At 38.7% G+C, this 26,604-nt stretch overlaps 1 protein-coding gene across 1 annotated transcript in view; it reads left to right on the forward strand.

Annotated features, from left to right (window-relative positions):
• The window catches only part of LOC128019909 (citramalyl-CoA lyase, mitochondrial), a 62,381-nt gene that overhangs the window by 15,819 nt on the left and 19,958 nt on the right, over nucleotides 1-26,604 (forward strand). Inside the window, exon 2 of the mRNA XM_052606257.1 lies at nucleotides 20,198-20,408. Within this exon, the coding sequence (XP_052462217.1) occupies nucleotides 20,198-20,408 (211 nt within the window). The remainder of the gene's footprint in view (nucleotides 1-20,197; nucleotides 20,409-26,604) is intronic.

Here is a 26,604-nt window from a genome sequence, read left to right on the forward strand (position 1 = left end):
TGTAGCTTAGTAAATCAGCTTTTCATATAGTCTTAAATGCATATTGTAATATTTCGTGGTTTTTTTGTTGTTGTTGTTGTTGTTTTTTTTTTTTTTTTTTTTTTGCATTCATAGAGTTGGTAACATTGAATGAAAAAGATGGACCATCATTTAGTGAGACAAACTCAGTCTGTGGCACTCCGCTTAGCTTTTTGGTGTTAGCACTAATCTGTTGACCATCTCTTTAAAAGAGTTTTAACTGTATGCCTTTCTCCTTAGGATGAAGGGTTGTTTATCTCCCCTGCCCCCTTTGCTTACACACTGATGTAGGCCTTCTGGATTTACTGTGGTGTTTCTACAGATGCTGGGAAGTTTGCTGTCTGCAGAGTCGAGGCGCCTGCTCTGCCATTTGCATCCACCTGGCAGTTTAGTAAATTCATTAGCCAGAGGCAAGAAAACAAACACGCTGCCCTTTCCTCCCTCCCACCTCCACTCTGCCTTTTCCACGTTCGCTCTTTTTATTCCCTGCTGCCCTCCGCTCTGCATTAGTATTCCAGATTCCACGAGATGTTGTATGTTAATACTGTATTCAGTGGTTTGGAATGTTGGATTATATCCGTAGCCTTCAGTCATGTTTCCACTGTTACGCTAATTAAACGAAACCCTGTGTTTACTTTCGAGAAACGCACAGCAGCATGTCTACTGAGCAGACATTTTGTATCGTAAATGCATTTAAATAAGCCCTCAGTTTTGAGAAGTTACATTGCTCATAATGATTCTTCCTGGATCTGTCTGATGTAATATATTCAGCATACAGACCGCAGTTCTGCAGATCCCAGCGGCTCTGATTCAGAGCAAATCCCAACAGGGCGACGCTGGATTCCTGACCCCACATTGGGCCAGACGCCATATATCGTGGTTCTGGAACTTACTTGCTCAGCTTCTCCTTCTGCGCTGCGCTGGGTGAAAATGTGGCAACTATAAACATTGGTTATATGAATTTTCTTGAATAACTGAGTAAATTAAGTTTTCAGCTTGTGCATTATCACCATAGACCACAATTCAGACCCAGAAGTCTGATCCGTGGGGTTTGTCGTTTGATTGTTGGCTAATACTAGTTCAGAAATTAAGAACCTCATTTTTTTTTGCCTACTTGAGATGGACCACAAGGACCACAGTCTGTTTGAGTGAATTCTTAACTAGAATATGGTTGGATTTTAATTACTGTCCTCACATGGTCTTGTGTGAGAGTGGAGGTGGGCGGCCTCGGTGGGTTTGGTGACTCTGTGGTGGAGCAGAAGTAGGTTGGGCTTCAGGAAACTCCCTGTAGTGTCAGAAGCGATCGGGTCTAAGCCAGTATTAATTAAAGGATCTGGACTGGGCTGATGGGAGCGGGGGTGTCACATCACTTCTGGGTCACACACATGTGCACGCACAGACCACAAAAGCAGCCTCAAAAACAGATTCATCTTAATTTACTTAGAGATTTTTAAATTATCACTTTAAGAGCCGCTTTTTATTATGAACTAGAACTATATATCAAATGCCCCCCCCCCCCCCCCCCCCATTTGATCCTGACGTGTCACCGGTAACACTTACACATTTGTGCTGGTATCTGGCTTGATACAGAGCTGGAGCTAAACGGCAGTCATGCGTGCAGCATTTGATTGGCCGTCCTGTTGATATTAGCTGTTTAGATGCTATTAGTGCAGGTCTGGTGGAAACATTCATGCCTGAGAGAGTCTGAATCCTGCATAAAATCGAGTAGTTCTGTAAACGCTCATGGTTCTTGACGGGTTTCACTGACCCAGGGTCAGCACGAGTGTCACAGTCTCTTTGTTAAGTAATGGCAGTGCCCGTTTCTGTGTCTTTTCTGGGTTCAGGGTGTTGTAGAGGAGAGGGGGACACCCATGAAAGAGGCACCTCTCATTTGTTCCACGTCTAACCAGCAACTCGAGCATGTGTGAGTTTATCAGGGCAATTTGTGCCTTGGGGAATGCGATTCAAACCATTTGTCTCCTTTTCCTTTGCGTAAACACATGTCATTTTGTATTTCTTTTTTAATTTGTCAGTCACTCTTGGTTGAACAGCCTTACTAAAATCAGTCATGATTTCCCCAGTTTTTAAAAGCACACACAGGAGATGCTACATGAATACATGCAATACCAGGACATACCACTAGAGGGTATACTTATCAGGCTTTTGTTGAGCCGCTTTAGAGGAAGTGTTTTGGATCGCAAAAGATCAAAACAGTCCTTTACTATGGATGGGTATTTCCACTCATTTGATTTTATATCCAGTACTTTTTAAATGGGCAAAAATTAAAACCAGTATTCATACCTGAAAAAAGTTTGTGATTTCTTTGGATAAAGTGTGTAATTATAGCCATTTAACAGCTAAACTTAATTCGGAATTTGTATAAACAAATGTATATTTCCTAATTTGTTTTCCATTTATTAACATCAATTATGGACTATTTTTTATTCACTTTGAAGCATGATACATGTTAATTACAATGCTAAATTATTAATTAAATAATTAATTACTTATGTTCAATATAGAACATAATAAAGGTCAATAAATATTACAATATAACATAAAAATCAATATTTCCATCTGCCGTCTGGCATTACCATGCAGAAATTAACTGAATTCAAAGTCATTCCAGAGCCATTTGTTTGTGCTTGGCATGTACTGTACAAAACCCAGATGCCCCTCATTTACTGTACCTCAGCTCCAAGCTACTGGACAGATAGGTGTTATGGGAAAATCTTACCTGGGACAATCTTTCCCACTGTTTGTTCTGTTCAGAGAGACACATGGGCTGCCTTCATATCCACAAAGCTGGAGACAGAGTCTTTCTGACCCGTATCCTCCCTGCGCTAGGCCTCTGCCACCTGTGGTGAAGCTAGACCATCCATCTTTAACACACACACACACACACATACTGCTCTTGGCTGTATCTTGCAGTCATTGCATAAGCATCCTGATGTCTTGATGTAAGAGTTATAGGAATAGTCTCTCAAAAATAAAATATTCTGTCATCATTTTCTCACCTTAATGTCATTCCAAAATTGTATGACTTTCTATCTTTCATGGAACAAATACAGAAAATATAGAAATGTTCACACTGCTCGTCCTTTCAGTGAACTCACACAATGTCTAGGGGCGCTCAAAGACAGGACAGCACCTTTATTCTAGTCCATTTAACTTATGCACTTCTTAAGCCATACGTAAGTTAATGCCACTTTTAGCTAAAGATCTGTAGCTCTCAAATCACTTTTGAGCATATTGATGTTGCATACTTGACACATTAAACTTTTAATGCCAATGACCAAAAATGATTGATTATGACAAGCCTTATTGCCAGTATAGCCAATTGAAATGTGCATGCATATACAGTGAATCACAATTTTCTCTCGCATAAAACAAACAGAAGATTTGGAATATGGAGAGTGAGTTGCATTAGCTACTTTTATGGTGTTTTATTGTGCTTTTCATTTTATGGAAAAGACCAGCATGAACATTCTTCAAAATATCTTCTTATGTATCCACCAAAGAAAATAAGTTTACCAGAGCAGTAAAATAAAATAGTTTTTGTTATCAGTCAGGACTTTCATAGCACCTTTTTATTACACTTACTTGATATTATTTGTTTCAAAAAGTATTACATTTGAATTCTCAAAAAACTATTTCTGTTATTTCTATTCTACAGCAGTCATGATATGTCCGACTGTAGTCTATGTGTGTGTGAAGGGTGCAGATTGTTACGGCAGTCAGATGGCAAGTGTTTCGCTGTGTTTAAGAGCCAATCTCTGGCACCAGTGTGCTCATCACTGCAGGTCGCAGTCCGCTGGGCTTTAGTCAGGTAGGCCCTCCATAGAGAGATGACTACAAAGGGCTCAGATCTGTCCATATGGCAGAGGGACAGAGCGAGACGTGCGTTTGAGGTGCTTTGGAGTGCAGCCAGAAGAGTTGAGCCTGTCGAGTGTAGAGGTATGACAAAGCAATGCCTGTCTGGGGCTGCGTGAGTGTGTGTGTGTGTTTGCTTCCTTTGACATGACATATAGGTTAGATTTGTTTAGCCACCTGTGTGTGGGTGCATGCAAGAGTGTGTGGGTGCATGTTGCATTTTTATATTCACACACCTGTATATTTTTGAATGGACACTTTAGAGTATAACTTGACTTTAACCTTTTGTGCTGAAGACATGAATACTTCAAACATTTTTTGAGATGAGGTGTTCTATTACTTTTCTAAGCTATTGGACTTTTCAGCCTGTTAAACAATACAATGAAAATGAGTACAAAATGAGTGATGAATTGTAATTTCCAGTTTTGTAAATTCCAAAACTTAAGTTAGTGTTTATTTAGTCAAAAACTGATAATTGCATTTGGGTAATTGGGTAATTAAAGTATTTATGATCTGCAGAGTGTCATTTTCTACGGTGATGCATTAAACCAGTTGTAGTAAAGTTCTTAAGGAAAGAGCTGTCTCTCAATGTTTTTGCCAAATTTGCATTTTACATATTTAAAAATTTAACACTGAAGAACTTTTGACACGGTGAAGTGCATCCCCACTGCTAACATGTCAAAACACGCATCTGAGAAGAGCTTACTAAACTCACTGTTTTGAAAATGATTTTGGTTGCGTTTCTGAATATTGGTGGCCAAAATATGAATGCATCATTTGCAAAAATGATAGGCTTCCATTGAAGGAGGGATCAAGTTATATCTAGAGTCTGGAATATCATATACTGACAGGAGCTGTGTCCAAAATGGAAAACTTTACGAAAGTTGAAAAAGTAGTATGTCCGAGTTCATAGTATTAAAAAATTAGTTGGCAAAAAGTACCCAGGTGACCTACTACATCTGCTGAAATACTGAAGTGTGCATTTGATGGACACTTTACTATCCCATGAGGTGACAGGAGAAGATTTGTGAATGGCAGTGGAGTTACACACCTGATGCTGGTCAGTCACGTGACAATAACAACATGGCGGATGTAGTGCATGCAAAATTAATCCATACTACCCATATTCATATTATATAGAGTGTTCTAATAGTTGCGAAGTAGGTTCAAATTCAAATGTTGTACCTACAAATGTAATATACACTATTGGACACAAAGTGTATGATTGTTTATTTGGTCTAGGTGACCACCTACAAAAAAACCTTACAAAACCCTATAACCCACATAGAAACACCCTGTCAACCATCAACAATGCCTTGGCATCATGATGGTGAGTCTTGCACTCATTTTCTGAAGAAAATATAAAAATGTCACTTTTTATCATCATTTTTGGTTCTCCAAGTCATGAATGCCATCTACTCTCTTTTGTAGTTCTTTTGAGTGTGTGGGAGTGAGAAAGAGAGTGTCAGGCATGCAGAGCTTCTGGCAGCGACTCGTCAGTCTTAGAACTGCTGCTTAAAACAAACGCTAATCAGTCAGCCCTCTCAACCTGTGACAGTCTCTCTCTATCCCTCCCTGTGTTTAAAGAGACAGTCACACTGATCTCTTGTTCCTTCTGTCTCTTCCTCTGTCCTCCACTCACTGCTGTGCCTAGAACAATCCCAACCGTACCGCTCCAATCACGCTGTTTGGCAGACAATTACTGCATTTGTTTGTCTCAGGCATAGGCTGGCTGTCAGTGAAATGTAGCATTACTTATGTTTGGCTCACCCCATCCACATATTTAGGGCTCAAGCCCGAAGGGGCGAAGAGCCCTATTGTTCTTCTAAGGATTATTCTTCTTATTATTATTTTTTTTATTTTTTATTAAACCTTCCGGGGGGTTTTAGGGGCCTTAACATGCTCAAAAACTCTTGAAAATTGGCACACACATTGGAATCTGCGGCCATCAGGACGCTGCAGAGGCTGGGACCCGGGCGTGGCACAGGGACTCTACAGCGCCCCCTGGAACACCTTCAGAAATCTTGAACCATAGCTCACACACACTTGCATGTATTTATATGAAACTCGGTACACTTATAGATCTCATTAAGCCGAACAACTTTCCCACTTTATGTCTTAGGCTCCGCCCAACAGGAAGTCAACTATTCAGGGCTGTTTAAAAAAAGCATGCTCTGGAATTTGAAATACTCCTCTGAGGTTTTCAACCTGTTCGTCACGAAACTCGGTGAACATGATCTCAAGACATTGGGGATGAAAAATTGCGAGGGGATTTTTGATATCTCGAACGGTTTGCCCGTGGTGAGGCGTTGAAATTATGGCGAGAAATGAGAAACAGGAAATGTCTAATAACGTCCACATACATTTCCTGAATTTGATCAAACTTCATTGGTTTGTTCGTTGTATGATACAGATCGTATATATGTGACTATTAAGAGTCAACGTTATAGCGCCACCAACTGGCAGCAGGAAGTGAGTCATTTTCAAAATGTTTTGAATTTAGCATCTTATTTTTACTCGATTTCCTTAAAACTTCATCAGAATAATGACAAAACACGGCCGATGTAAATCTGTTGTGGGGATATTGATATCTAATATGGCGTTGCCATGGCAACGTGTCAAACTTGAATGTTCTGTTATGGTGAGTTTGAGGCAGACAACAAGCTCAGACTTACATGAAACTCAAAATACATATCGGTATTATTGATAGCTAGACAATGGCAAAAGCTTTTAAAAGGGCGTGAAGGAGGCACGCTATAGCGCCACCTTTTGTCAAAAGTGGGGGGGTTAGTTTTAGCTACAGACACAAAACTTGGTACATAAATTGTTCTAATCAAGACGGACAACTTTCTAATTCACAGTCATAAGCTACGATCAACAGGAAGTCGGCTATTTTGATTTGAATGTGTATTTTTGAGATTTTACAGTTGTGAATTAATGCATACTCCTCACAGGGGAAGTACACTATACACACCAAACTTTGTCTACATGAAGAAAAACCATTGAGGAACTTAAATTGCGAACGGATTTTGGTTAGCTTGAACGGTTTTGTCGTGGTGAATTTTTGAAATGACAGTAAAAAGGGAAACATTAATTGTCTTGTATGTTTAAATTGCAGCTTCCAAACACTTCAAAGCATTTTTTTTATACAAAGATCAAATCATTCTGAGGAAATATGCATAGTTTCACGACTTTACAACACTGTATGGATAAAAGAAAATTAAAAAACTGTCAGACTTCTCAACTGACATGATCTCACTCTGGCCACCCTGTCTGTGTGAGGGAAGGGAGGGGGAGAGGGAGGGGGAGTGTGAGGGGGTTGGTGACTGTGACAGTGTGTGTGGACTGTAGGGAGGGGCTGTCTGGCAGAGAGAGAGAGAGGGAGACCTAATCATCCCTTTAATAATCAGGAAAAAAAAAATTGTATTTTAAATTGTTATTGTTTTTGTTGTTGCTAATGGTGGTGTTTTTTCCTTACATTACAGGTTAAGAAATCTCTTAGGCCTTATCCTTTTCTGTCAGTTTTAAGGATTTAACAACATCCTAAGAACCCTAATTTGTGCTGCAAAAAATAATTTCAAACTCATTTGATACTGACCTATGACAACCTGTGACGTGACATGACATTTATTAATCTCATGGATGTAACAGTAAAACTCTTCAACTGACAGATAAAGCTGCAATGCAAGCAAAACTATTTCACAAATGCTTATAGGTCATTAAAATCATTACAAAACACTAATACATTATTTAAGGATTTGGTAACAATGTAAAATAATGTCTAATTTGTTAACATTATGCAGTATAACATAGTATGCAGTCTTCGTAGGGCACCAACTCCCAGAGGGGGCACCATCCCAGTTGCTCAAAAAAAAAAACAAAAAAAAAAAAACATGCGCCATTCTCCCATCCGCACTCGCGACCGCTCACACCTCATGTTTGCGGCTGAATGTTCGTAATTGATGGATGGACATCTATGCCTGGGTATAGGACATCAGCAATCCGGCACAGAGAAAAGAAAACTAAAGAAAATAAAACAGGCATAAAGTTGTCTTGACATTGGACTTTCTAGAGTCTCAAATTTAGGGCTGGTCTCTAAAGTTACATGTGATATTGTTATACACTTTTCTAACGTCAGTAGCATTTGAAGAGAATGACTTACAGTCATAAAAACAACTGTAATTGTTCATCTAGGTGACAGCTATAATGCACAATTAAATTGAATGTTTGATATTTATTACAACAAACTGTAAGTCATATGTAAATTATGCTACTTTTTCACATGGGCTCAAATGCAAATTTGCAGCTCAATAGCATTTGAGAAGAAAGACTTGCAGTCACAAAACAATTGTAATGTGTTCATATAGGTGTCAGCTACAATGCACACCTTATATACCGCCGTCGGTGTTTGAATGAGTGTGTGAATGGGTGAATGTGAGGCAACTTGTAAAGCGCTTTGGATGGCCATGTGGTCTGTTGAAAGCGCTATATAAATGCAGTCCATTTACCATTTACCATCCTGATGCCACCGGGGTGGCGTTGCACTGATGGCTTGAGCCCGACATCGCTGCTTGCAGCTATATTTTCTCATTACATTTGCACTCGTCATCATTAAGAGTTTTATAATTGATACTAATAATTTTGTTTTAATATATGCTCAATATTAGGACAACTAAATCAATGAATAGAGGAGGAACGTAAATAAAATTAGTAACTGTTTAAAAGTGACATTTGTAACTTTGTAACTTGTGACTGTCTTTGACTGTCCCAAAGACTGCCAAGTAAAATACACTATCAAGGACCAGAATAGTATGAAAAGCATTGTCAGAATAGTCCATCTGCCATCAGTGTTTCAACAATAACATTATGAAGCAATGAGGATACTTTTTGTATGCAAAGAAAAGAAATAACAACTTTATTCAACAAATCACCTCGTCTGATGGCAGATGGACTATTCTGATGCTTTTCATATTTTCATAATTGAAGCTTTTATGGGTTTGGAACGACATGGGGTTAAGTGATTTAATGACAACATGTTCATTTTGGAGTGGAGTAACCCTTTAACTGACTGACACTTCTACATAGCATGTATTGCCCCTTAGCACTTGTTGCCACTCGTCATAAAATGGAAAAAAGACAACACCATGTGTAGCTACTCCATCAACGCAAAATAATATCAGAAATTACATGTGAAAGTGCAACAATACCAACAATTGAATAAAGTTATTTTATTTTAGTTGTTATTTTTTGTATATATTTTGTTCCGTTATAATTACATACCAAAAAAATTAAAGATTAATTTGACTAATAGCAGTATTATTTTCTCCCAAACATTTCTTCTGATATTGGGATTATACCATTACCGAGAATATTTTTGTTTAAGATAATCATATAGTGGAAATCTGATATCATGGCAGTCTTGCCTCCACCTTTCACACACTTTTTCCCTGCAGCAGCTCAGCGAGCAGTCAGCACCTCAAACAGGACGACACCTCACAGCCCCCGCTGTCAGGTTAGTGAAAGGCCCAATCTATTTGCATGAAATAAATAAAACCGATTGCTCGTCAAGTGTGCTGCAGTGGCAAAAGGTTCCTTACTCCCAGATGCAGTCTCCATCTGTGCCTCGACCACCCTGCTCTGTCACGTTACCTTTTAAATTATTTCAATGGAGCAGTGATTTTATAATAACGCGATTTTGTTTTTTTTCCTCTCTCTGTCTTTTTCATAGTCTCCCAATCTCTCTCCCTCCTTATTCTTTTCCTTTCCACTTAAGTTGCGTTCCACTGTGAGGATATTTTATCTTAACATTTGATGCCCCTGCTCAAATCGGTTTGGAAATATATGCGAGTGGATGTGGACTAATTAATAAAGTGTTGGATAATGATTGGTGAACATAGCAAGGGGCTTCTCTCACCATCGCAGTTGATGTAAAGGAAGTGGTTTATTAGCACTTACAGAAGAGACTGACCTACTCAACTTCTCTGTCTCTTTTTTTTTTTACTCTTTGAAAACACCATGTCTACCCTCTCAGTTGAGGGTTGAACTGAAGGGATGGTGCATGCACCCTACACACGAGAACCCAGCGGCTCCACTGTGATTTAGAGTGCCTCAGATAATGAATCCATACACGCCTGTTATTTGCTGTTTTACAGCTTGTTTTATGAAGGTGAGCTCACAAGCACCGTCCATAATGGTTCCTGTCAGTTAAACTGACAGCATTACCAAGAGAAAAGAGCCCAAAGAAAATCAGTGCTCCAGAGAATAGGCGGCCTCTTTATGTGGGCTGCTGTCCTTTGATGGCCATCAGGCTGCAGGCTATCATTTTACATTTTACGCTGACTGCTATTGTCAGGAGACCATTATTGCCGCTGAACTCTGGTTAAATTCACACCTTGCCAGTAATCAATTACAGCGTTGATCCATTAATCAGCTAAAGTGAAAGGAATAGAAAGAGTTGTGGGTTAAAAGTACAGTAGGCTCCTCTTGGTTGCATGGAGCAGTCCACTCCTCAATCACCGGGACCTTTTGACTTGGAATGTGCAAGCTGGGATGTTGTCTGTCATTATCAGCCAGGGTCAAACGGTAGACCTTATTTTGATTTTTCCACTCTATGCTTTTTGCTGTAAGCATACATGACTGTATATGATAAATGTCCTAGTTACTGATTGTTACTAAGGCAAGGTTTACTATTAGAGTGGTAGTTTTTGAAAATAAATAATATATTAGAATACATATAATTATAATACATATAATAATGAAAGTATTAAACATTAGCATGTACTGTACCTTGTTTTTTCAAATCAAGTACAAGTCTATTAATTTTCTAGGTGATCAGATGATAAAACTGGCAGCAAATCATTGCATAGTTTTTCCAGTTTTGGGTCTTTCTTTATATCAAGAGATTCTATGATTCTTTGAATCTTTGAAATATGATTCTTTCCTCAAATTGACAATTACATTTATGTTCTTTTATAGTTTTAACGCATTTTAAAGGGCTAGTTCACCCAAAAAATTCTGTCATTTACTTGCCCTCATTCTGCTACAAACCTACATTCTGCTACAAATATGTGACTTAAAGGATTTTTTTTATATATAGTTTTTGTCTGTTTGACCAGGACATTAATACAGGTTTCAAAATATCATGCCGGTTTGGACTGACAAGAGGGTGAATAAATGACAGAATTTTCATTTTTAGGTAAACTATCACTTTGTTTTTCTTAACAAGTTTCAAATAAAGTAGTTTTAATTGCATATCATAAGTTCTAAGGACAGGCACGTTATGAATGTCTCAAATTTAGTTCTTTCTGAATGCATATCAGCATTAATCTTTCAGGCTCGGGCTGTGGAGCATGCAAATGACCTGGTGAGAGTCAAATCACTCCCTCCTCACCAGCTTGTGTTCAGATGCTCTCAGTCTTGGAGGTGACACGATTTAACTGTAAATGAAGCCCCTGCCACCCATTAAAATGGACAACGGATGCTGGTTCTGGTAAAACAATCCTTTCAGTTCCAACAAAGTGTCGGGAATAAGCAGTGAAATGTTAGTTGAGGGCGTGATAGTTATACTGTAGATGAGACTTATTTATTCATGTGTGGAGTCACTGAGGCCTTTTTATCAGGACGAGATGAAGGCGATCAGCTCTTTAAGAGTCGTCCACATGTTGAATAGGTGAGTGGTTGGGGATGAATGTTTCTCCAGGGGTTAAAAGCTAATTTGTGTAGATGCACAAAGATGCACTTCTAAAGTCCTGGAATAGAACAGAATGGGGCATCAGGAATAGTGACGCTGTGGCAGAGCTCTTACTGTGGGAATGCATCGAGCTTCACCTTTTAGAGTGCCTAAAGAGAGGAGCGACTTCCTCCCTCTTATTCTGTATCTTTCATCCTGAATATTCCTGTCTTTCCTTAAGTAAAAAAAAAAAACCTGTCTTTTTTGCATCTCCTCTTGTCAGTTTCTCTGACTGTTGCTGTGTTCTTCACCTTTCTGGCTATATTTTCCTGTCAGTCTGGCGTTGTTTCTCTCCCTTGTCCTTTTTCCCTCTGGGACAATCTACCACCTCAGCTGTCCAGCAGTTCCTTGTGGGTTTTTTTTTTTTTTTTTTTTTGTTAAGTGAGGAGGGAAGCACTTGTGTAGATTTTTTCGGTTCTTCAGTGTGTCACTTGGTCATGAGTGCTATTGTCCAAGGCTCCTTTTCCCCATGCCCCTCTGCCGCCAACGAGTTGTGTCTTTCCCTCATGATCAGCACTTTTGTTGCCTTTGTTTCTGGCTGTACCTCAGAAGTCCATCTCCTCTTTTATGTCCCTCCTATTCAAGCCAAAGGGAACAGTTGTGCTCTGTTGTGGAGATGTTCCACTGGATTTTCACCAGTGGGGTTTCCTTTCAAACCCTTCAAAGTGCTACAATGGAGCTCCAAAGGCCTGAATGGCTATTGCAGAGTGCACACTCTAAGTAGGATCCCTTATTTTGTTTTCCCGGAGTCAATAAAAATGCTAAGTTAAAAGCTAACCCTGTTGCCCTCACACCCATTGCTTGCTCCCTCCTTTTGATGTACCCTACTCAGTTATTTCTAAAGAAAAATTAATGGGAACATTTTCAGTGTCGTTCCTGCTGTGGAAATTTGAAACTTTTGTTTTTATGACTGTTATTAGCGCACACATCTGCTGAAGCTCTTTCGGGACCGGGCAACTTTCCACAACAGGTCAGCGTTATTATTTTGCTATGGTGTGATGAATTGAATATAGATGTTCCACATGCTGAAGGCAGTCATGAGTCTTTGGTCCAGGAAACAAAAACACCTCTGATGCTTGACAGCTGAGCCGTCTGTAGTCTGAGCCTTTGTGTGGAGAAGAATTAGAGCTTAGAGTTTGCGGTTTGTCAGCCTTTGTCTGTGTGCAGCTTTGCGAAAGAGAGCGAGTGAGCAACCCTTTTCCACAAGGATTACAGGTAGATGCATTGGCTAGTGCACATAACTTGATATGACTTCACCCTCATTGTACAGATTAATGACACATTGTAATAAGGCAGCGACAAGGGGAACGATGGAGGAAGAGAGAACATGCAACTTCTGGGATATTGTTGGCAGGGTCACCCGCCACCGGCTGATCCTGTTACGAGAGGATCAGGTTTGTCTGTCAGCCCAGAGCAGGACTGGAATGGGAGGGAGGTAAAGTGGCAAACGAGAGAAGAAAGTTTCACTTTGCCTCTCTGACTATCATCTGTGCCCCACAGTTAATTTGGCCACATATTTTAGCACCGGCACCTTGTGTCTTCCGACTGGAAAACAAGACCGATCCCATGCTGAGATGCAGCTTTTATTGGGATTGTTTTAGCCTGGTGCCAGGAGGAGGTGGGATGGCAAGACAAGGCCTGGAAATGGGATAAATATTGATGACTCCTTGACCGTTTATTTCTCCACTGTCTTCCGAACTTATTTCATGTTTATGCATTATGCCATTGATTTGTTTTTGTTGTTTTTTTAAACCTTCTGTTTCGTCCACTCCCTCCCACCCCATTCCTAAATTTAATTTATAAGCCCAAACGCGACAGTTCCTGGAAATAGTTTGCATATTAAAAAGATGCTGATTATCGCAGAGTAGAAACACAAATCTTTAATTTTGTGCATTTTAGACACAGCTACGGCTGGCAGACGCTGGAAATAATTGTGAAATCTGCATATTGAAAGAGCTGTGTTTGACAGTGCTTATATGAGATGGGCGGGGGGGGGGGGGTTGGGGGGGGTAAATTGGACACCATATTTATCCATGGTGCTGTGTCCAGGGCTGTTTATGAATACATGAAACAAGGTGGTTCAAAGGCTGAAATTCGATGCTGTAGGAAACAGACAAAACTGAAGATAAATCGTTGTTTATTTTGTCTGGAAATTACTTGTTTTTTTTTTGTTTTTTTTTCAAAAGGCTATTTTATTTTTGCTGCCATCACTTGATTTCACAGCCCCTGTGTGGGGTTTTGAAGAAGATTTGGCTCATTAGTTGTTTTGTCAGCTCAAGATGAAATTCTGGTCTTTTATCATAAAATGCAGATGCTAGTTGCATCATAGGACTGGTGCACTTATTATTTAAAATGTCACCATGGTTTTAGCCAGAGCGAACACAGTGGGCGGTTAAACGAGTGCATTCTTAGTTTGTGCGGCTAGCTTGCAGTATCATTAGGAAAAATATAATAGCTACTTATGTCATTGTTAGTCTTGCGGTAGATCTTCAAATCATGTCTCCTGGTAAGTTGGCATTTTGAAAATGATGGTATACGACCCCATACATTCTCAGACCTCCTTCTTGGGGTCTAAACAAAAGTTTAGAAGAGAAGGAACATCTGAGATTAAATAAGAACATCTGAGAAATATTAATGATCAACATTTATTTTTTTAGATGCAACAGTGCAGTTCGGTAGGACAGTAATAGAGCTACAGCAGATCAGAATCGATGTCCAACGAAACCACCAGAGGTTTTTGTATTCTCTAGGGAATCCAGGCTTGTATTTAATGAGGACCAGGCCTGTCCAGAAGCATATAAAAGCAGCAAAGAGCAGAAAACCTCAGAACTCTCACTAGTAAATCCACTAACTGCTAAGCTAACCACCCTGTTATCATAGCCTTTCAAGTCCAGAAAATTGAGGACTGCAGAAATGTTGTCTACATTAGGGATTGCTGAACTTATAAAACATATATCATAGTTTAATGACAGGGAAAAATGCCGGACAGATGTAACAATAAAATGGTCCAGATTGCATATCTCGGAAGCACAATGTGGATCGGGCCGGTAAGGCCAGCCCTCTCCAAATGGTTCCAGAGCTGCTGTAGTGCGGTAATAACATTTATTGCTTCTTGTTTTTATTGCCCATGGTCTGTGTTGCTTTTTATGTGAATTATTGTAGACCTAATATTGGCCACTTGAGTTACTCTTACGCAAGTTAATTTCAGGGTTTTCTTAGCTAAGTACGGATCCAAATGAGAAGTGGGCAAATCATGTAATCAAATAAATCACTGGGAGATAAGCTCATTTTCCTGCAGTGACTTTCGTGAATGAATTAGTATGTTAAAAGTTGGTATAAAAATCTCATTAGCCATTGTTAAACAGGATTCCGGTTGGTTTATAATGTGAGAGTGGTATGCCACAAGGTTTTATGACTTTCATGGCTCAGTAAGCCAACACTGCAAATTGCTGCTTAAACTAATACTAATTACATCTGCAGTGTTTGCATTGCTATTATATAGCATTATTACACGGCTCTGTGGAATACTTGATTCTGATTGGTCAGTCACGACATTCTGATGTATGTTATTCCACCATAACTGCACCATATACCTTAAATGTCTTTCTAACTTGAACTTCCCGCATGCTTGCAACTACATTATGTTATGATTATGCCATTTTGACTATATGGGGAGCTCAAATATCCAATTTCACATAGAACTACCGGTTTACTCCCAGTAAGTTAATATACAGCCTTTAAGATAAAGCTTTAAATAAGAATCTGCATTGCAGAATATCCTCCTTCGGGCTTATATAAGACCTCTCTGCTTTGCATTGGGGATAACCCTGTCAAAGGGTTATTCTGAGATAACAACTGGCTGGATGCGATAACAACTGGCTGGATGCACATTATCCCTTACCTAATACACCTATAAGCCATGTGAAAAACATTTAGTTTGCAAACATTTTGTTTTAAAAAAAAAAAGATAAGATGTAATTTCTTTGTGTGATGTGGTTCAGAATAAATTCATTTGAATAAAGCAGACATTTATTACTATATATTTTTTTTTTTTCGTTTAGTTGGTCTCTGTCAATCAGTTCCTCCACCTGAGAATTAAATTTCCAAGTCAGAATGAATTATAATACTCTGTGCTGAATAAAAACCCCTTAAAATGAAATGGATTTGAAATGTGCTAAGTGGACTTCGAACCACTGACCTAACTAATTTGAATAGGGTTTTCTTTAATAATTATCCAATTTGTATTAAACCCATTACTTTACATTTTTATGATAATTATGTAATTGAAAAAAATAAGATCCTCTCCAAATCAAAAACTTTTAACTTAATCTTTGCCACCATAAATTATAATTTTTTTTGCAACAGATTACCAAGCAAAAATGCTTCTAGAAATTCATTATTTATGGATTCTAGCTTTAAATAAATAGTTTATGCAACAGTGAGCATTATGTTGTCTTTTCTCATTCATGCTGTTCCAAACCTTTATGATTTACTTTTATATATATAAATTTTAATTGTGGAAGGTTTGGAATGATATTCGATTAATATATACTGTAAGAGGAATGGGAGCGCAACTCCTATGAAATATTTTATTAGAAGCCTGATGATTATGCATGTATTAATATGACCATGACATGGACGTGTTTGTGTCTACAGCACATGAAGACACAGCCAGCTTCCTCCCCTGCTGCACACACATCATCACGCTCTCTAGAGCGGCCAGCCACTTTGCTTTTCAAAACGCCACCCTCGGAGAACACCAAAAAACCTTTCCTGAATTTACCGACTTGTCTTTCCCTCCTCTATATCCTTTAAACATAAAAGAGAGAGTAACAACTAAACAAAGCAAACTCCTATTTTTCCCCGTGGCAGCTAGGTTGCAGCAAAGTGAAACCCCTACTGTGTTTAAAAAGGCATAGAGGGAGAGTAGCTGTGAATGGCGTTTCTCTGTAAGACCCCTTGTACCTCCGTCAAGCGATCTGCTCCCGCTCTCTTTCTCTCTCTGATAACAATCCATCAAGAAAACCCCTCTCTTTCCCATGGAGGTTTTAAAAAAAATCCTTTATGAAATCTATTCTTTAATTATGAGTGCTATCATTTTGTAAGCCTCCTACTTACAAGATAATTTATTTCTGTTTCAAGTGCTCACTTAAAATGGCTTTTTAACATGTTCACCCTGCAGCAGTATGCATTGAATGTAGAAGATTTAATTTGGATCCTCCCTCCCCCTTTTGCTGTACCCATTTCTTCGCCAACCCCCTACACACGTACATGCATAATGCTTTCTATCTCCTCTGCGATCATTCTATCCAGTTTTGTTGTTTGTATTCTTTATTACCAATCCGGGCACTGTAAAGTTTGAGGGTCTTGAGAAATAGAAAGTTCCTCCTCTCTCTCTCTGTCTGTATTAAGAGTGGTTTTGCATATCTCCTCCTCCTCCTTCCCCTTGTTAAGCTAGTGCCACTGACCAAATCCGAACACTATAGTATTGAGAATCCCTGCCGAGTCTCGGTGTACTTAGGCCCGCAAAGTGCTTGCAGCCATAACTACCTGAATTGATTTTAATTGCCTGGTATAGCTGCATCATCTCAGTTGAGAATATGTTTGCCTGGTTCTCGAGGGCAATTGTAAGCATGAAGGATTGGATTAAGTGGCTATTGAAGTGACTTTAGCTTCTTTTGACAACAAAGACTAAAAGAATACTTCACCCCTTCAATCCCTCTTTAAAGTACTATGCTACCCCCTTCTTTTAGTCAGGGTGGAAAGGAATACAGTCAACTGATACTGCCTCTTTATGTGCAAGGAAACAGACAGGCAAAGACTGTTCCCGGCTGTAATTAGTTGTATGTAAAACCAATTATTTGGCGCATTTATTAATGCTAATTGTTTAATCACCCCCGACATACTGAAAAAAAAAACTAAACAATTAAAACGTGTCTGAGCCATAACAGTGGTTATTAGTGTGTGATAAAATGTGGAAATTAAGCCATAAAGGCACACATCTATTAGCCTTGACACAGGGGAACAGAAATCTGACAGCTTCTAGAAGTCATTTAACAGAAAGATTTGTGGCCTTGTCTTAACTTTGTTGCGTTGGGGTATGTAATCTCTCCCAAGTCTCTTTCAAATCACACTGGCTTGGCCCTAAATAGATTTATTCAGCTGTGCTTGCTAAGCCATTGTGAATTAGCATTAGAGAAGAAACGTTTGCTCTGATGTCGTCGGAGATAACCGCCTCAGGTCAGCAGTGCTTATCCATTAGAGGACTGAAAGGAAAACAAACCTTGTTTCTTCCGTTTGTAAAGATTTGGAAGGGAAACTGAAGTCTAGGCTAAGTACTTGAGATTAGCCAGAGGTGTAAAGAAAGATCAGCAAACAAATAGATGGCTACAACAGATCTAGAAAATATGGTTTTTATATACTATTTTCAAGAAAAGTTTAAGTTGAATGTAGGGGTTACCCCGAATTCAATGCTTCGATTCGAGGAGCCTGATTTGACTACCAATCTCACAGTTGAATATTCATGGGGTGTTATGATTATATCATTTTGATTTATATAGGGGAGCTCAAATGTATGATTTCACATATATATATATATATATATATATATATATATATATATATATATATATATATATATATATACACACCCTGGATATATTATTTACCTGATATAAGATGCATTTGGTTGAGTCAAGCACTTTATTGTAGTACTACAGTGATATCTCTTCAGCGCGAGCAGGATGAACAGCAATGCAGAATATTAATAACTTTACTGGGACTGTCATACACATACCATTATAATGAGAACACCATTATAATAAAATGCTGTGAATTTTTAGAGTTTAGCTACCATGTTTCTGCTCGTTGTTGCATGAAGAACGCGTCCACAGAATGAGTTAATTTAGAGCCGTGCAGATATGTTCAGGCCCTTTTTGCAGATAGCCAACAAGTCCTAATATTAACGTTATGTTGTATAAAAACAAAGCCTATTCTGAAATTGAGTTTAGTCCCATTGATTAAAAACTTATCAAATGTCACTCTACTGGTCATCTTCATCGCGCGCAGCTCAAAACAGAAATGCAGAACATTAATAACTGCTGTCATTTAGGCTAACGTTATAAAAAAAAAAGCACTATTGTAAAAAAATAATAATTGTTAGGGTTTTGCTGACATTGTGTTAACTATCTTTTAATCAAAACATAAAACATTATTTACCCTGTTTGTATCTGCGAGGCATTTGTTACTCATTTTCCCTGTGTGTCAACGTCAGTAATTATGGCTGTCAAATGTCTGACTTGACCATAGACTGTATAAAAACATGGACGTAGTGTCCATGAAGTCACCCATATGTTTCCGAAGAGCATTTTCGAAGCCGTCACTCCAGGATAATCCAAAATGGGCAAAAAGGAAACTACACCCAACTAGCACGACGGCCGTAACAGCAGAGGCAGTCCACCTGTTACTCAAGTGGCTGCACCCTTAATTATGCATAACTTTAAGGCTTAATATAATTTAAAGGGATGGGTTATAAAAAAATGCACCCGCCTCACAGTTGTCATGAAGGGCAAAATTAGCTATATAGACCAAAAAAAAAAATTTTTTACCAAGCTGTAAAAAAGGTTTATTGTTGTTTTTTTTTTATGCTGTAAAGTTGAACATTTTAACATGCAATCTAAGGGATTGACTCCCTTTTGCTGCCTGCCTCTAGCGGCCAGTTGACAAATTATATTTTAAGCCGATTCCGTATGGGCTTCATGAGAGAGAACAGGAGGTTGCTGCTTGGATTTGACTTAGTGTATTTTACCCCGCCCCCAAACATACGATTTGATTATCAGTTGAATATCTACAAGATTCAAAAATTCTGATTAGACTATGAAATTCATTAGTCGGGGACACCTCTAGTTTAATGAATCTAAAATGTCATCTGGTTTAACTATCAAGTAAAAAGTAATAACCTATTTTGCTTAAATACAACATATGTAAATTCATGCAATACTACACATTATTCTCAAAAAGAATAATGTATTATATACATTATTCTTATATATTATATATATTATTCTTTATTTTTTATTCTGTTAAGGTAAAATAATAGTGTTTGTTTTATAATTAATCATTTATTCATAAATATCATTGTGTTTTTGTAGCACCATATGATTTACAAACATTACTAACCTTGCCATGTTGCAAAACGTCATGATGATATTATTTCCTGTTTTATTGATTTTTTCCTACATGTTGGTTGAACCACATGATTTTAGATGGCAGACAGTTTTCAAATCTTAATAAAAGTATTTTTTTTTATAAATAACATTATGCTAAAGATTTCTTTTCAAGAATTTAATTATTTTACTTAGCCCTTTTTATTCATTTTTATATTAGGACAGTTGTATTATGAAATTAAATGGGGAAAAAGCTTAATTAATTATATCAAAATTAAATACAGAAATTAAAAACATGCTTCTCTTAGACTAGTTGTATTCAAGTTATTCTGCGTTTTAAATGTAAATTTATACATAAAATGAACATCATTGACCCATATTCATACATCATCAAATCTTGAATTTTCTTTAGGGGGATAAGTCGTCTACTTTTGTCTGCTGTTCCCGGGTGTCAGTCTAGCCAGCGTTCCCATCATACTCCTGGCACCTCTCTAAAGTACATACCACGTCGCGCTGTGCTGTATGTTCCCGGCAACGATGAGAGAAAACTGCGGAAGTTGACTTCGCTGGATGTGGACTGTGCCGTTCTCGACTGTGAGGATGGAGTCGCCCTCAACAAGAAGGTACCGACCGCCCCACCATTTCATTCTTCACCCAACACCTGACTCTGTGAGACATAATCACAAAATCCTCATCATTAAAAGCTCTCTTTTAGCCAGGTGCTGATCCTTAATCATTCCAAAGAAAGCTACCTAAGCGCATTTCTAAAACAAGCACATTTCCGTCCCATTATGTGCCAATAAAGGCAAAAATGCCCATCTATAACATTCACTTAAAACAAGGTGCCCACTTCACACTGAGCAAACAGCGGGACTTCAGCAGATGCTGCAGGTTAAAAGCATTCTCGACCCGCCCACACAGTCAGCCAATTGGCCCTGTTTACCTCTCCATGAAATCGTGATTGGAGCAGGAGCTAAAAGGAGAACCGGTGGAAAGGAGTCAGCTAACAAAGGTTTTTAAGTCATGTTAATAAAGATGATTGATATGGCCAGAGGCTATTCTTGCTTAAGTGGGAAAAACTTTGACAGACAGCCTAAACTGTGACCCCTGAAAAAAGGTGATGGATCCCAATGTTTTCCAACACCCACTAATTTCTTTATCACAACCAAGTGGGGGGAAAGGTCTTAAGAAAGTATCCGCTAAATCTGGCTTACTGCTTTCATGTCTTTTGTGTTGTTTCAGAGCTTTAGTTACAACTTGATCCATCATTGATGGACTTTAAGTGTAAAAAAAAAAAATGTTTGAAAGATAAAAACATTATGCCATTGTTACTGTTTCAGAATACTGACATGTATCAATGTTAAAAGTGTAAAATGAGAAGTATAACAAGATAATATTGCTGAGCCAAAATGCAGTTCTTCTGTGGGGTTCTGCCCAGATAGGATTATTTTGTTGAGGAATATTAATGCTAGGTGATCTGAGAGGGGAGAAAATGGCATTAGAGAAAGGTCTCAGGTCCACTCTCTTAGCTGAGCGGGTTTCTTTTCGCTAGCTCATGTTCCTGTCAGGGCTGAAAGAATTATCGCTCTCTGTAGTCTCCCTGATAAAAATGCTAATAACTCACTCTCAAAAAATAACAATGTACTTTTGCGAAGAGCCTGAAAAATAATCCTATTGCTCCTTGGCTTTTTGATGGTATAAATCTGTCAAGACTAAAAGCACTTACAATCCTTCGCACAAGACTCAGTCAATTTTAAAGACCATATGTTAACTTTAAAGAGCCTGGCATGGTAAAGGGAAAGCTGTGATCAATTATATATTTGCTAGCACGCAACTGCATAATGTAAAAATGAGTTATTAACTCAATAATAAAACATGCTTTGCTCGTCTGCACCCGCTCTTTCACTTCCCACATTCTCAGCTGTTTTCCCCATTCTGGCAATTGGAAATCCATGGGGGTTTTAGTATACCTATAGATAGATGTTTTTTTTTGCCACTAAATGAAACTATTGCCGCAGCTCAGTTACTCTTTTATGGGTCAATGAGGAGGACAAAAAAAGGAATGCATGCTGTACACATGCACATGTTCTGAAGACTTTATTTTTTATTTTTATTCAGGCACTGATATAAGGTCTCCCTGTAATACTTTCAGATGTGTAACACATTCAGATTGTGTCATTATTTAAAGTTATTCAGGTTTCAACCCACATAAAATTACATTTCAATTTTGTAGAAGTATTCCCAAAACTTTTGTTTTATATATTTTTCCCGATATTTGAGCGTAGTTATGTATTTTAGGCTTTTTAGAGTATTGTTCTGTTTGAATTTTTATAGTATCAGCGTCAGACATCACTCCGACGGACAGTTGGCTAAAAGTCTGATGCACAGGGGGCCACAAAAGTAGAAACACTTCAGGAGTGTCGAAGTCATCATCGGATTGGTTGAATTATACAGGATTTACAGAAGACGTGTGTATCGCGTTCTTAAACGTTCCACAAAGGTTCCAGAAAAGTGACATGCCGCCAAAACCCCTTACGGAAGAAGAAAGCCATAGTGTTTACAACTGTGTTGATGAGCACTTATCAGGATCAACTAAACGCTGAATTTTCTAAAGTATGTGAAATATTTCAAGTTTGCGACATCGAATCTTTAAAATACATCTGAGGGTTTTACACACCGGTTTGTTATTGTGGCGACATTTCCACGCCTCGAAACATGACGCTGAAACGAAATGATTTGTGATTGGTTGTTTAACATGTCGGTCAAAAGGCCTCATGGACGGGCCTTGACAAATGAAAGCTGCTATGCGAGACTAGTCTTTTTATAGTATTGTTCTGTTCTGTCTTAGCATCATGCTAACGTCAGACTCTACAGAAATCAGCTGTCAATTTAGTGCAGGGCACTATTTGCATGGCAGAAAAAGTTGCTGCCTAGGTAGAACAATCTGTATTAGACCCTTATGGGGATCCCAAGTAGGCAGCAAGGCAGCTCACTAGATTTTGGCTTAGTTCCTTTTCATGTTGTTTTTGTCCTTTTATAAAAAACAGTGTTAAATTGTGTTAGAAACACAACACATGGCATGTGTATGTTATACATTGATAAATGAGGATGATTTCATAGAATGTAAGTGCTAAAAGTTAGTAGTTTGTTTTAAATTGATGATTGGATCTTGTCTGTGTGCCATAAGTATTATTGTTGTGCTCCCCCACCACCATAGCAAACCTGTGCCAATTTTTTTCCCTGTCCTGCCCGCTTGGTGCCATGTGACAGACGGTTCAGACTACTCTGACTCCCACTGCCACTCAGGACCAAGGCTGAACTCACAGGCACACACTAGCACACACTTAGTATTTAAAAATATCTCTCCTTACTGATAAGCAGGGGTGGGAAGTCACTCCTCCAGCAGGGGCTGATGGCTACACCTGTCTTTTTTTCGGTCCGGGGGCGAGTTTGTTTATTTTTGTTTTTTTGTGGCAGTGATGCCCTATAGACTGCAGCTCAGTTTGGGGCATTCCATTCAACGGCTCCTTTCCCCCTTATTTTTCCATGCCCGCCTCCCCTTTCTCTCTGTAGCAACCTCGCTCCGCACTGCCCCCCTCGCAGCTCCAATCCCTGGAAGTTTGGAACTAATGAACTGACTGCTGAGTTGCCGCCACGGAGCTTGGTCCCAAACTATACTGTACTTCACACTCGATTTATTCTCCAGATGGCAAGACTACGCAGCCCTGCCGGGAGGGGCCACCTCTTCCAGTGAAGTGTGAAAGTGGACGGATGTTGTTTTCGGATCCTCTGTGATCAGCTCCGAGCTCCCTCAAACCACCCGGCACTGTATGTAGAGAACAAATCCCCCTGCTAACGGGCACACTCGAGCTGTGATGGCTGTCTGTAAGTTTGTGTGTGTTTGTGCCCTTGTTGCTTTTGCTGAGGTGCAGTGTCGCTGGCATTGGCACTTGTGTTATCTGATGCACTCACCTGCAGGTGGTGGTGGATGATGCTTGGAATCATGACAGTTATCCCTACTCTACATATCCCTACTTTTTTATTATTATTATTACTTTCTCTACCTGTCGTGCTTACTGTCTCTACATTCCTACCCCTTTTCTCCTTTAGTCAGCAGCGCTAGTGCAAAACATCCTGCTAAGTAAGAGGTCAAATGATTCTGCGCAGTCTAAAAGAAATGTGTTTTCTTCTCAGAACTGATACTTTGTATTATCCAGATCTCAATGTTTTGGGGAGGCTGCTTTAAATAATGGCTTGAGTTCAAATATTTAAACTATAGTCATGTTACATAAAAAAAAGCTCCTACTAAAATGTAGTTAACCCGTTTGTAGCTATTTATCAATTCTGAAATACAATTTTAAATGTATAACCAATTTTATAATTTTATAATTTAGTTTGAGTACTATTTCTTTGAAGGAGTGAAAAATAGATAATTTGTTTTAATGTCAGGAGAATTGTTTTTTGATCAAAAGGCATTTATAAAGTTACAAATGTTTTCTATTACTATTTCTATAGAACATTTAATAATGATGATAATAATAATAGTGTTTCCTGAGCACTAAACCAGCATATTAGGAAGATTTCTGAAGATTCAATGTCACACTGAAGTCTGGATTAATGGCTGCTGCAAATTCTGCTTCCTTTTTTTTTTTTTTTTTACTATATTTTTGATCAAATAAGTAAGTGAGTGAGTTATAAGTGATGTGACATACAGCCAAGTATGGTGACCCATACTCAGAATTTGTGCTCTGCATTTAACCGACCCAAAGTGCACACACACAGCAGTGAACACACACACACACACACGCACACATACACACACTGTGAACACCCCCCCGAAGCAGTGGACAGTCATTTATGCTGCGGCGCCCAGGAAGCAGTTGGGGTTCGGTGCCTTGCTCAAGGGCACCTAAGGCGTGGTATTGCCGGACCGAGATTCGAACCCACAACAAAAGGGTTAGGAGTCAAACACGACTTCGCCAAATGCAGCATTGGTGAACATAAGAGAATTTTAAAAGCCTTAAATTGTACCGACCCCAAAGCTTTAAACAGTACTGTAAATCAAGCCCAGAATAATGTCAATTATGCAGTGGTATCAATTGACTGTAAATGTGTGATTCTAAAAGCTCAAATGTTTTGACTGTGCCACAGCAGATTGTCATGTGTCTGTGTTATGTTGCATCATTTGGTATTTTTTTTTTAATTAGCCCTGGTGGTGGCAGTAGATAAATGATTTTGGGGGGGAAAAAATCTCACATGGCTTATATTTTAACATATGCAACCAGCAGTTCATTTATCAGCTGTGACTGAAAATCTTGCAGTAAAGCTCCATAGCAGTGGCTCCCTGTGTGAGAACGTTTGTTTTCTTTTTCTCGAAGTATACATTCAAGTACAGTATGCATTTTCTGTTTGTCAGGACTGACTTAATACACTTTTGTAGTCTTGGATTTCAGTTTGAGCTCATTTGAAAGTGTAATACTTTGGCTTCCTGTCAACATTCCCAATTTACCATAATCTATGCAACCAACTGTTATCTGATATAGAAGCTTTAAATGCAATGTCGGCATTTTGAAGTAATCTCAGATTTCCTCCGCCACACTCTCACTGGTTTGGTTCAAAGAGGGAACTCCGCAATGCATTGCAATAGTGTAGTAATGCAATGAGGCTTAGTTAAGTCCACATCTCAAATACTGCAAAATAATACAATTTAGCCTTTGAGATCATTTTATCAGGGAGCTTGCTTAAGAAAGTTGTCCTGGTTCTCGTTTGTGGTGGTTGATGTGATCAAATATCATACCAGTGTGGTACCAAACCTGTATGACTTCCTTTCTTCTGTGGAACACAAAAAAATATGTTTAGCAGAATGTTCACGCTGCTATTTTCCATACAGTGAAAGTAAATGATGTCCACATATAGCAAACTCCAAAATATGTGAGCATGCTATATGTGAGGAAAAGACAGAAATGTGCCATGTTTGAAAATGTCCATAATAAAATTGCACAACTTATTTGAAAGCCAAAGGAAGGATTTCCACCAAACCAAAAATTTCTGTTACTGTGCTCTTTTTATTTTTGGACTAGTCCAACAAGTCTACTTCCTGTGCACTTTTGTCGTATGAAAACGAATAGCTTGTACACTCTGCTAAACGTCTCATTTGTGTTTCACAAAAGGAACATCAAGCAGATTTTGAATGACACAAGGGTGTGTAAATGATTACAGAATGTTTATTTTTGGATGAACCATTCCTTCAAGTAGAAAGGGCTCTCTTCAAATAGTGCAGCTGAGGAACGCTCCAGAGGAACACAGGAGGCTCTACTGCCAAGAGAAACAACCGGCGGCGATCTGAGGCGTTCACCCAGAAAATGAATCCCCAGCATTAGTGAACTCTGATAGCCTGTGTGCTGCCAGAAACTGCCTGCCAGTCAACCATGTGGCCTGTGTGTGTCATACATTTGTCATAGGAGCTGTGTGAACGGTGTAGTCATACTAGGGTACAGTTTATTGAAGGGTCAGTGATGTAGGGTGGTCCCAATTGTTGATGACTGAGGAGGAGATTGAAAGCTTTCTTTAACCATCACAAATCTGACATCATCTCTGCTTTTTATGTTAATTAAATATTATGACATGATAGATCTGATGTTTTTGTAAGATCTGGTTTGTGGAATCTGAGGACGTGTGAACACTTGTTTTTTGTTTTGTTTTTCTAATGCATTTTAAAGAGGTAATTCACCCATAAATGAGAATTTTCTCATCATTTGTTCACTCTTGTGTTGTTTTATACTTATGTGTGACTAACTTTCTTCCGTGGAACTCCAAAAA

This window comes from Carassius gibelio, chromosome A9 (genome assembly GCF_023724105.1).
Source record: "Carassius gibelio isolate Cgi1373 ecotype wild population from Czech Republic chromosome A9, carGib1.2-hapl.c, whole genome shotgun sequence".
NCBI classification, from domain to species: Eukaryota; Metazoa; Chordata; class Actinopteri; order Cypriniformes; family Cyprinidae; genus Carassius; species Carassius gibelio.